Consider the following 12,623-nt stretch of genomic DNA (forward strand, 5'->3'; position numbering starts at 1 on the left):
TGTTGATAACAGGAAACAATTTTGTTTTCTTTTGAATATTTCATCTATACTATGATATTCATCAAACTAGTAGATTGCTGAACCAGAACTGCAAATCTGACTTTTGTAGTTTTGTTTTTTATTTATTTTAATTTTATGTGCATGAGTGTTATGCCTGCACATATATAAGTGTATCACATCCATGCCTGGTGCCTGAGGAAGTCAGAAGAAAGTGTGGGATCTCCTGCAACTAGAGTTACAGATGGGTTTTAGATACCGAGTGGGTGCTGGGAACCGAACCCAGGTCCTCTGCAAGAGCACCCAGTGGTCTTAAATGCTAAAACATCTCTCCAGCTCCACTTCTATAGTTTTTAACATGAATTACAGATTGTCTTTTGAAAAACCTAAGAATAATTTGGTTCACCATAGTACCTGACATTTTGAATAGCAAATCTACAGAGAATATTTGGCTTTCATTTAGTTTACAAGTGTTTGTAATACATGAACTGAGAAGTTTTAAAAATTAACATATACTCGAAACGTTATAATTACCAATACTTATTGTCTACAACATATGCTAGAGGACAACAAATATTAACGATGACCGTACTAAAATATTTTATTTATTTTTAAAAGATTATTTTATCTAATAACCAACTGATTACAATCTGTGCTATTCATATACTTCTAGGTGTGGGGCTATTTGCTGGAGTGTGGTCGATATTACCAGAAGCCACACTCTCAAACAAAACTAACTCTCTCTCTGCCCCAGAAGCCATCAACTGTCCATATCCCCTCAGTTAGGGGTAGGGGCTCATGTATGCTTTCCCAGTCCATGCTAGAATGCTGACTAGCTTGATCTTATGCAGATGTGCAGGCAATCACGGCTGCTGTGAGTTCATGAGTGTAGTGGTCCTATCTATCATGTCTAGAAGACAATGATGCTCATAGTTTTTAAAACACATGGGAAGCCTAGTTTTACTAGAATAAATTAAGTTCACATAATACAATGGGATATCTAACTTTTTGATGCAGTGATAGGTGACTGTCATCTATAATTATGTTGGGCCACATTCATAGCTATCCTGGGATGTACACAGACTATGGGCTACAGATAGACATGCCTGGTTCAAACAAAGCCTTTCAAAATTCACTATATATTCACTAATGAAAATATACATTAGAAAAAGGATGCTTGTTCTTCTTATATGATGATCAAGGGTTTTTAAGATTACATAGACAAAAATTCTGAAAAAAACCTCAATATGATAAGGCATACACTTCAAATACAAAAGCTATTTTCCTTTAGCTTGGGATTTTTGTTTAGTTTTTGCTTATTTTCAAGATGAAGTCTTACTATATGCAGCCCAGGCTGGCTGCAAACTCATAGAAATCCTTTTGCCTCAACCTCTTGAGTGTGAGAACAACAAATGATGTAAGCCATCACACTCAGCTTTGCTCAGGAGTTAACAAAATAATAAATACACTATCCTTACCATCTACGTTTCATAAACAGCTAGTAAACTACTGGGAAAAATATAGCTTGACATAAAGCTTCTTTATTCCTTTTTGCAGGGGTTAGGGGATAGCAGGGGAGACAGGGTCTCATTCTGTAGTCCAGGATGGCCTGGAATTCACTATTTCAGATTGACCTTGAACTTGTGGAACTCTTCCTGCCTCAGCTATTGCAGGTGCATGGATTATAGGTGTCAGTCACTGTTCCTGGCTATTATTCTTTTTTTTTTTTTTTTTTTTTTTTTGAAGCTATATTCCTCTTGGCTATCCTTCTTTAAAAAAGACATACAATCATAACTAGTATTATGGGAAAAACTAAAATACATTTTAGAACTCAATGTCAAACAAGTCTAGGACTATCATTTTATTTTATAAATCACAATGTATAGATTAGGTTGTTAAGATACCCTGAAACTAATTATCAAACACTGTATTAATACAAGGATATTACTTACATCAAATTGTGCTAGAACTGTTCCGGTGATAAGCCCCTCAGCTAGCTGGATCATTGACTCCCGCAGGGAGTGGTCATCTTGATGGACACTATCTTGTGGGGTTTTCTCAGGAATGTACTGGAAGTCTGGCTCACTTTCTAGCTTTTCTTCCACTATATCATATACAGCTAAAACAACAACAACCAAAAAATATATATATAGAAATCTTAATGAAACTCAGAGTAAGGAATTATCAGGAATTTTCTACAGTTTCAGGAATTAATAATTACATCAGATCTGATTACATTACATCTGAGTGTGATGCCTTGTATAATGACTAATTGTGACTGGAATTGAAGGGCTTTTGCTGTACCTTTGGAAAAGGAAGGGTTCTAGCCATATACTTTAAAATGTCCATAATTTGTGGCTGGAGAGATAGCTTAGTGGTTAAGAACAACTGCTACTCTTGCAGAGGACTTGGGTTCAGTTCCCAGTCCCCACATGGAAGCTCACAACTGTCTGTAATTTCAGTTCCAGTAGATCTGAACTAGTAGGCCCCAGGCGCACACATAGTACACATTCATATATGCAAGGAAAATACTCATACACATAAAATAAAATAATCTTTTTTTAATGTATATAATTTGAAGAGACATTAAGGTGAGGCAGGAGCCAGTGAGATCATTCAGTGGGTAAAGATGCTTGCTGCCAAGCCTAAAGACCTGAGTTCAATCCTAGGGATCCACATGGTAGAAGAAGACAACCAACTCCTGCCAAGTTGTCCTCTGACTTCTACACATAAACATACACATACAAAAATAAATAGATGTTTAAAAAAAGATGACGATAACGATGACAACAAGGCAGTGTGGAACTATAGCTCTGAACTGAACTGTCCTTAATTTGTGGGACACAAGGCAAAAATACAAACAGAGGCCTACGGAACCATTATGTCTAAAGGTACAGACTTTGATCATATAAGTTACAAGTTAAGTGAACAGAGTGCTACACAAAATATGCTCTACCCTTTCTCCTAGGCCTAGCTAGTCACTAAGTATAATTCATGGTCACATTAGTGCAAAGAGAATTCTAGGCCCCAAATGCTAGGCCCATAGAAGATGCTAGGCCCACAGCTTACCCTAACTTCTTTTCCCACTTAGCTCCATTCTTTAACATGGGATCTATAAACACACATGTGGACAGTCCACTCACATGAAAATTTGTCTGTTCTCTGCAAATGACTGTCTTTTAGCCACCTTGCTAGACTAGGGAACACATACCGTACGATCCATACTTTTGAGGAACTGACCTGGGAAAATGCCCATGAAGGCCTAGGAACTGGGTTCAGGATTACTTGGACAGAGAACTGAGGACATTAAAAAGTGCAGACACTTTAGGAGATGGCTTGCTATGTCCCTGACTCCACTGGAAGGGAGATGAAGTGGCAGGGAAAACCTTTAATATGGAGCCAAGGCAGGAGTCTCTGCCCTTTGTCTAGAGAACTAGTTCTACTCAGATATTTATTCTTTTTCTTTAAAAAGCAAATTTCTGAAATGAAGAACAAAGACAAAAGGTATGACTGCATTTTGCCTAAGAAGAAATAAGAATTGAAGAGGAAATGATCAGAAAATCAAAAGCATATATTTTTGGCAAATGATTTCAATTTTTGATTATAAGTTGCATACGTTAAAAAAAAAAGTAAAAAAGAAAAAAGAGAAGCTGGGCATGGTGGAGCATCCTTTAATTCCAGCACTCTGTGAGTCTGACACCAGCCTGGTCTACATAGGGAGTTCCAGACCAGCCATAGCTATATTATGAGACCCTGTCTGGGGAGGGAAGAGGACATGATAGTCCCACCCTGAAAATGAAGACAGATTCCAGTCTTGAAAAATCCTTTCTAAGACCCCAACTGGGTTCTTCTCCTAATTTAAAGCACAACCACAGCAATCTCAAATTGCAAAAAAGATGTACCCTTGTCATCATAGGGATTTTTGTTTAGATTTTGGCTCTGTACTAGTCATTAGTCTGTGAGCAGATAAAAGAATGTTCCAAAGTATCTTCAACTTTAAAACTTATCATGTTGGGTGGTTCTGATAATTAAATGAAAGCATCCAAAAGAACCTAGGTACAAGAAAACTTTTAAATCACCACTAACTGTTATTATTTAGTATTTTAGGAGCTATTATCAGCTGACAACAGAAAAATAAAAATTGAGAGATTACTGGTGGTATGAAATTGATACTTTAACAGAAATGTACAGTAATGAGCAAATCACCTCAGTAGCAAATCTAAATGTACAAGTTTCTTGAACAATCAAAACAATAGCCTGTTAATGCCCCTTCAATCTTCATGGAAAGCCAATTCTAGACCATACATGGAGAGAAATATAAGGTACAGAAGATAAAAGAAAATGCTTGCTTTGACCCAAGAGAATTTTTCTTTTCTTTAAAATACTTTCACTGTGATATTCTCATATATGAATACAATGGACTTCAATTATATTCACTCCTTTCCTCTTGTCTCCCTGCCCCTCAAAGACCCACCTTTCTATTTTCAAGTTTTTAAAATGCAGATGCTGCATATGTAAATAAAACTCATGTTGTTTTTAATCTATATATTGATAGGTACTTAGGCTAACTGCATAACTTGCCTATTGTGAACAGAGCCACAATGAATATAAATGATCAGGACATGGCATGATTAAGCAAGTGGACATTACCTACTGAAAAAAAAACATTATTAAAAGCACTGATTGCTCCTGCAGAGGATCTGAGTTTGATTCCCAGCACCCACATGGTGGCTAACAATCATTCATAGCTCCAGTCCCAGGGGATCTGAGGCCTTCTTCTGGACTCTATGAGTTTGCACACATGTGGTACACTTACATATATGCAGACAAAACACTCATATACATAAAAAATAAAAATTTTAAAACCCAACCAAACTTTTAATGAATGCTTGTTATATATAATTTTCTAAAAGTATAACAGAGATCATCATTTACTCATTCATTCAATAACTATTACTGAATAGATAACACTATTACTAGAGTGGCAGGAGAGAGAAGTCATTTTAGGTATGGTAGAACAAGCAGAGAAAGCCTTTCTAAGGATAGTATTTTAGCAGAAACCTGAATGAATTGAGGACATAAGTTATATAAAAATCAAGACGCATTTGCTGGGCAGAGAAAACAGTAAGAATACAAACCCTAAAGTAGATCGGATTGGAGCTTTTGGAGAACAGTAAGAAAGCCACTGTAGAACAAAGGTGAGTACATGGATAAATGAGCAGTAAGGAAACCAAGAATTTGCTTTTTTTCCCTCCAAGTGTGAATAGAAGCTACTCTCCTCTGACAGGAGATGACATATTTTAAAAGCCAACTCTGGCTTCCGTGTCTAGTAATAAACAGTACCAAATTATGACAAAAACCCAGTGCTAAAAACATACTCACCATTAGGTCGGACTAGAAGCACGAGTTCCCCAGAATGTTTCTCACAGCTAGCTTTAATAAACAGGACAACTTGATCATGGGTATGTTCTGTAATGTCCCGACCATTAATCAGTACTACTTGGTCCCCTTCATTCAGTCGAGGGACACAGAGGTCAGCCTTAAATAAATATAATGTAGATAAGGTTTTAGATTTGGGTGTGGTGTTCTGAAAGTATAGTTTGTTTTTTTTTTTTTTTTGAAACAGGGTCTCCCTGTAGCCACAGCTTGCCTGGAACTCACTATGTAGACCAGGCTGGCCTTGAACTTATAGCAACCTGCCTGCTTCTGCCTCCCAAGTGCAAGGGAACTATGACTACATATAAAAAGCACTTGTGCAAGGCCGAGAGATGGCTTGGAAAAGTGCTTGATGTGTAGCATGAGGATCTAAGTTCAGATCATCGCCCCCACATAAAAAGTCAGGTATTACAGTGTGTGTCTATAATAGTAATACTGGGGAGGCAGAGACAGGAGGATCTCTAGCTATCAGAAACCTCCAGGTTCAGTGAGAGATGTTGTCTCAAAAATTAAGGTGAAGTGTGGCTGAGGAAGACAACTGACATCAGCCTCTGGTACACACGCATGCATGCGCACGCACACACAGACACAGACACACACACAATGCTATGCATTCATTCATCTACTTGAAAAAGCAGAAATTTAGTTTCCTCTTGAAGATTTAATTTTGTTTCACAGCTTCACTGAACAAATTCCTTTCTTATGACCCACTATGTCATATGCATACACATATGCAGTCTTAATTTTGTACTGTTTAAACATATACAGGTTCAGTTCCCATGACTCAATAATAGTAGTTCCCCAAAAAATCATCCAAATTTTAGTTTTCATGATATATTAATTGTGAATTGTCACATAACATACAAGCTTTGCTATTAGTTCTTCAGTCTTAAAAACAACAACAACAAAACACTACATCAAAACCAGACATACTACAACGAGTAAGCCATCAGATTTTTCAAAGCATATCCATTATTCAGTTCATGACTATGAAGCAAAGTATGCACCTTGCTTCTCCTTGATTCCCAGTGGTAAAGTCATACAATAATCTAAAAGAGGAATTACCCAAAGAAGACAGCAAAGATATAAAACATGATTGGTCCTAGAGGTGAAATTTGGACTAAACATAAATGGAGTTAGAGAACATGTGATTGTGGAAATGTGAACATGTTACCATGAGATAGTCTAGATAGGCAGCCAAAAGAACTTGAGGTATTTTCACAACATCGAATGTTCAAAGCACAAAATATTAGAAGTAGATCCAAACTTATGGAGTATCTTAACAATTTGCTAAGGCAAGATAAGATGCTCATCCTGTGCTGTCAGTTTTATGACAAGATGGAGGCAAGCACTATTTAGACTACTTGTGACAAGTTTTCAGAAAGAAATAAAACATTACTTTTCAGTATTTCTGATGCTTTGAACTACAAAGTACTATTTTTTTTCATTTATCTGCATCTTTGTAAGATATAACAGAAAATAATTTAATGTATAGAAAAAGATATAAAAGTCATGAGAACAGTATAATTTTTCTAATTGGTCATAAGCCCATTGCATGACTTCACCTTCCATGGTCATTTTTACAGTCCTGCACTTTTGTGCAAAGTGAGTACTGCCTGAATACTGAGAAAACCATGCAGTGATACAAGTAAAGGAGATACGAGAAAAAGAAATATGGACAGTATGTTCTAAGAACACAACAATGAGAACATATAACTACACATGAAGGATGACAGGTCAGGCAGTGAAAGAAATGCTGGGCCAGGATCTTAACCAGAATGGAAGTCCCTGTGGCAAAGGTGTGGAGAAATGGAAGCATGCTACTCAAATTGACTATAAACAAAATTTTCATAATATCCAACAAGGCAGTGTGATTAGCAGATGAAATGTGTGCTCTGAGAGAACTGACACCCTGAACACGGAACAGAAAGACACTTGCCCTGATTATTTCCCAGAGTTGTGAAGTTAAAAATTAGTTAATTCAATCAAATTTTTTAAAATCTCAAATATTCAAATTGAAGGCTATATTCATTCTTTCCAGTTTTTTTCCTATTTATTTGGTGAAGCAGATGACAAATATTCATATATTCCCTTTCTGACGTGAGATGCTTCTTGAGCACCTGTTTGGTTCCAAGCTTTTGTAAGTGTATGCATGGGGTACCTGAAGTGAGGGGGGGATGGTTGCTAATATACTGGGAGAAATGTAATGTGCTGCAGAAGAAAGAGCTGTCTTCTCACAATTACTCTGTGGGTAGTATAGCTGGTAGAAAAAAGGAAATAGTCTATGAGATAGAGGAGACAGCTATAAGTCTTTTACTATACCCATTTATCACTGAAGGGAACTTTCTCATACTTAACATGCCTTTAGTCAGATATACATTTTTTTTTGTGTGTGTATTTTTTGAGACAGGGTCTCCCTGTATCCCCAGCTGTCCTGGAACTCACTATGTAGACCAGGCTGGCCTTGAACTCACAGAGATCCGCCTGCTTCTGCCTCCCGAGTGCTGGGATTAAAGGCATGTGCCACCACACCCGGCCCAGATATACATTTTTATCTGCATTTCATTCTGATCTGAAAAGTCAAGATTCACTGCATATTAGACAAATTTCTAACAGGAACAGCCATTGGCTGGTTAAAAGATTACGATACAAAAAAGAAAAAGATGACTAATTTGAATTATCCCTTTGGGAAATAACCAATATAAAAAGGAAAAAGACACTAGGGGCTGGAGAAATGACTCAGTGGTTGACAGCACTGGCTACTCCTGCAGAGGACCCAGGTTTGGTTCCCAGCACCCACATGATGGCTAACAACTTGCTGGAACTCCAGTTCCAGGAGATCTAGTGCCTTCTTCTGGCCTTCATGGGCACTGCACATGTGTACGGCACTTACATGCAGGCAAAACGCTCAAAAACATTCTTAAAGGCACTAATATAATTGAAATGTTGTTTCTTCCAATCATCTGAGGAAAAAGAAAGTGGGCTCCACATGCTGTGGTGGTATCTAAATTAATGAAATAATATAAAGTGACAAAATTCTATTTACTGCTTTAGTATCTTCTAAATTTGACTGAATTTACATTTTATTTATAGAGTTCTACGTACTAGAACTAGTCTATGTAATAGAATTTTATTTATAGCTGGGAGTGGTAGTGCATGCCTTTAATCCCAGCACTTGGGAAGCAGAGGTAGGCTGATCTCTGTGAGTTCAAGGCCAGCCTGGTCTACATAGTGAGTTCCAGGACAGCTGGGGCTACAGAGAGACCCTGTCTCAAAAAGACCAAAAAAAAATTTTTTTTTAAATTTATAGAGTTCTATGTAATAGAAGCAGTGGAGTTAGCACTAATGTACATATCTTATAAGAATAGTGCATATTCATTGTCATAATTCAGAAGAATATAAAAGAAAGTGAAAATATCAATAATTCAATTATCTAGGAGTAACACTGCTAACATTTTTAGTATGTTTCCAAATAACACATCAGTAAGAATTATTCTATGATGAACAGAAAATTCATCACTGTTGAAGCTTAATGATGAGTGACAGGGCATTCACTGTAATAAGCACAATGTGTTTAAAATTCGCAAATACAAGTTTTAAAAATGTTTCTCATATTAGCATTTCCATTTAAAGTAATTTTAAAAGCAGAAAGTAGGCAAATGATGTACCAGTATAAATAAAAAAGCAAACAGCAACAACAAAAATCCCTTGAAACTATACCTTCATCCACATTTGTCATAAGGAGGTTGTTTTGACAGAACCTGTTAATACAGCAGTAGCATTCAAGGAAATTGTCTTCTTTGTAAGATGTAGACTCAAAGAGCTTCCCAGCAACTTATGATATTTATCCTTTAGATTTAACATTTGGACTTGATAAAGAGTAATGATTGAAAGAAAAAAATTTTTTGGTCTTTTTGAGACAGGGTCTCCCTGTAGCCCCAGCTGGCCTGGAACTCACTATGTAGACCAGATTGGCCTTGAATTCACAGAGATCAGCCTGCCTCTGTCTCCCAAGTGCTGAGATTGAAGGCGTGAGGCACCACACCTGGCTATGATTAAAATTTTTATTTAAACTAATAAAAAAACTTTTTAAAAAGTATATATCCTTAAAAACAGGATTTCTTGAAAAATTTAGGTAACTTACAGGTGTTCCTGGTGCTACTCGGGACACAATTACAGGCATCTTCTGATCACATCCTCCCTTGGAAAAAAAAAGAAGAAATCAAATATTAGCAAATTAAGAACATCTGAATATAAAAACTGAATATAACACAAATTCCAGATTACCTTTACATTGAATCCAAACCTTCCATTTTCATCAGGTTTCATTCTGATTAGAACAAGATTATCATGTGGAATACCACCATTAGGCTTGAAAAGAAAAAAATAAAAAATTTTCATATTATATATAAAGGTTATATTTCTCTACATGTATTATCTATCTACAGTGCATGTAGATAAAAATTCTAATCAAAGAGTTAGTTCAGGAAAATAAATTTCCTTAACTAATAACTTGCAGATACATTCTCTCATACCTCCTTCCACTCTACTGGCAAAAACACTGGCAAACTTCAAGAATTTGCTGTTTCTTTCTCCTAATCCTCTCTACTACTAGTCTGGTTTTTCATTCCCACCACTGCGTAACTGCTAATTAAGGACACCAAAGATTTTCACGTTGCTAATTCCAGTATTCAATTCTCAGTCCAATTCTTACTTGAATTACCTGTAGCATTTGACAAAAGTAGTCACTTTATCCATGGTTTCTTCTTAACAGCCCACTGAGTACTTTTCCTTCTACCTTTCTGTCTGAAAATTCTCAGTCTCCTTTAAAGGTTTCTTTTACTGCCCTTGTTTTTATAATGTGTATAACTGTAAGCTCAGTTTCTAGAGCCTCTTTTTGAGATAATTATGTACTTTTTCTGTTTTGGGTTTTTTTTTTTTTTTAAACTTTTCATGTGTATGTGTGTAGAGTTCACCCAACAGGCTAGGTTGGCTGGCCACCCAAAAACATGTGTGTGTGTGTGTGTGTGTGTGTGTGTGTGTGTATGTGCATGGGGGCATATTCATGTGGGTGTTGGTGTGTATGTCAGTGGGCATACATGCAGATATGTGTGCCTGTCTATGGAGGCTAGGGGACAATTCTGGGTGGTATGTCTCAAGTGCTATCCATCTTGTTTCTTGATAGTATCTCTCATTGGGACCTGGGGCTTACCACATAGAGTGAGGATGGCTGGCAGGTGAGACCCATGGATATACCTGTGTACACATTCTCAGCACTGGAATTATAAGCCCATGATATCACACCCAGCTTTTTTTACATGGGTTCTAGGGATCATTCAATGTTTGCTGTGCTGAGTAGGATCAACTACCAATGTCTTAGGTAGGCCCAATCCCTTAAAGTACAGAGTCATACATCTGTCTTCGTCTCCAACTTTGAATTTTTTTTTCTTTTGTAATGGGCTTAAGGAACTAGTTAAGTACTCTGTTACTGACTGAGCTACATCCCTAGCTCTCCAAATTGATTTCTAATAGGCTTCTCAAACTTACTGTATTTCAAACTATGTTCCCATACTACACACAGATTTGCTTTAAAAGCAACCTTTCACATCTCAAAAAACGTCAGCATCATCCTTCTAATTATTTCAATTTCCTTACAATACCACTATCCTGGTTCAAACCATCATTATTTACTGTGAAAACTACACTAATATACAGCCAGGCTTTGTTTCATCTCCCTCCTGACAGTGCCTTACTCTGTAGCCTAGGCTGGCCTTAAACTTGTCACAATCCTCCTGCCTCATCTTTTTGAGCATTAAGATTACAAGCATGAGCCACCACCCCTGACTTGTTTAATTAGTATCTTTACTTCTACCCTGTTTGAATTGATTTTCAATACAGTAGCCAGAGCAACACAATTAAAACATGACAATATCTCACTGCCAGTCATTTCCTTTGTATGGTTTGAATGAATGCCCTCAAAGTTCATGTGTTAGAAATTGAATCACCAAACATATAATGTTATTTGCAAGTAGGACTTTGGGGAAAAAATCAGGATTGAGTAAAGTCATGAGACAGGGGGCCCTCAAGAGGTTAAAGACATCTGAGCTGGTGAGTTTGCTCTGTCTTGCCAATGTATAAAATCTGCCATATGATGAAGCAAGAAGGCCCTCACCAGATGACAGCACCATGTTCTTGGACTTTTCAGCCTCAACAATCATGAGGTATTTAAATCTCTATTCGTTAAAATTATCTAGTCTGGGGCTGGAGGAATAGCACAGCCGTTAAAGGCTAAGGCTAACAACCAAAATGTAAAATTATCTAGTCTGTGATTCTCAGTAACAGCAATAGAAAATGTAATAAGATATCAACCTGTCCTTGAACCTACTCTTCCAGCAGATATTTACATGGCTTATCTATCTTTCAGTTTATCCTGAGCTCATACTATCTCAAATTTCAAAAATATTCTTGAAATTCCCTAAGTTTCCTTCCTGCTTTTTCTTCCCAACAGTTATGCTATTTAATATGCTCAATATTTAAACTACTTAACCTATTTACAATTTATCTTTAGAATATATAAAACTACTTAAAGTCAAAGATTTCCTTTATATTTTATTCAATTATAGTTCCAGAGTCCATACCAACGCATAGCACATAGGTTTTTATTAAGCTTGTGTATGTGGGGCTGGAGAGATGCCTCAGCAATTAAGACGTGTACTGCTCTTAAGAGACCTGAGGTGAGTTCCCAGCACCTACATTAAGTGGCTTACAACTACCTGTAACTCGAGTTCCAGAGAATATGACACCCTCTTTCAGCCTCTGAGGCACTTGCATTCACTTGTACATACTCACACAGACACATACACATAATTTAAAAAAAAAATAGGGGCTGGATGGATAGAGGCTCAGTGGTTAAGAATACATGATGCTCTTAAGGATGAAGGTTCAGTTCCCAGTACCCACATGACAGCTCATAACCATCCATAACTCCATTTCCAAGGGAACTCATGTACTTCAGGCATGAACATGGTACATGTAAACAGAAAGACACGACACTCATCCACTGCTGGTGGGGCTGTAAACTGGTTCAACTCCTATGGAAAGCAGTGTGGAGAACTCTTAAAAACTAGAAATGAACCTACCATTTGACCCAGTTATACCACTCCTTGGCATATACCCAAAGAATTCATCCT

At 37.1% G+C, this 12,623-nt stretch overlaps 1 protein-coding gene across 2 annotated transcripts in view; it reads right to left on the reverse strand.

Moving 5' to 3' along the window:
• Ptpn4 (protein tyrosine phosphatase non-receptor type 4) overlaps positions 1–12,623 on the reverse strand; it is a 133,244-nt gene that overhangs the window by 25,389 nt on the left and 95,232 nt on the right. For both annotated transcript variants that reach the window (XM_008830873.2, XM_029562405.1), the window contains 4 exons: positions 9,721–9,804; positions 9,578–9,634; positions 5,380–5,536; positions 1,950–2,116 (listed from right to left, as the gene is read on the reverse strand). In XM_008830873.2, the coding sequence (XP_008829095.1) occupies positions 1,950–2,116; positions 5,380–5,536; positions 9,578–9,634; positions 9,721–9,804 (465 nt within the window). The remainder of the gene's footprint in view (positions 1–1,949; positions 2,117–5,379; positions 5,537–9,577; positions 9,635–9,720; positions 9,805–12,623) is intronic.

This window comes from Nannospalax galili, unplaced genomic scaffold (genome assembly GCF_000622305.1).
Source record: "Nannospalax galili isolate Female #2095 unplaced genomic scaffold, S.galili_v1.0 scaffold633, whole genome shotgun sequence".
Classification (NCBI taxonomy): domain Eukaryota; kingdom Metazoa; phylum Chordata; class Mammalia; order Rodentia; family Spalacidae; genus Nannospalax; species Nannospalax galili.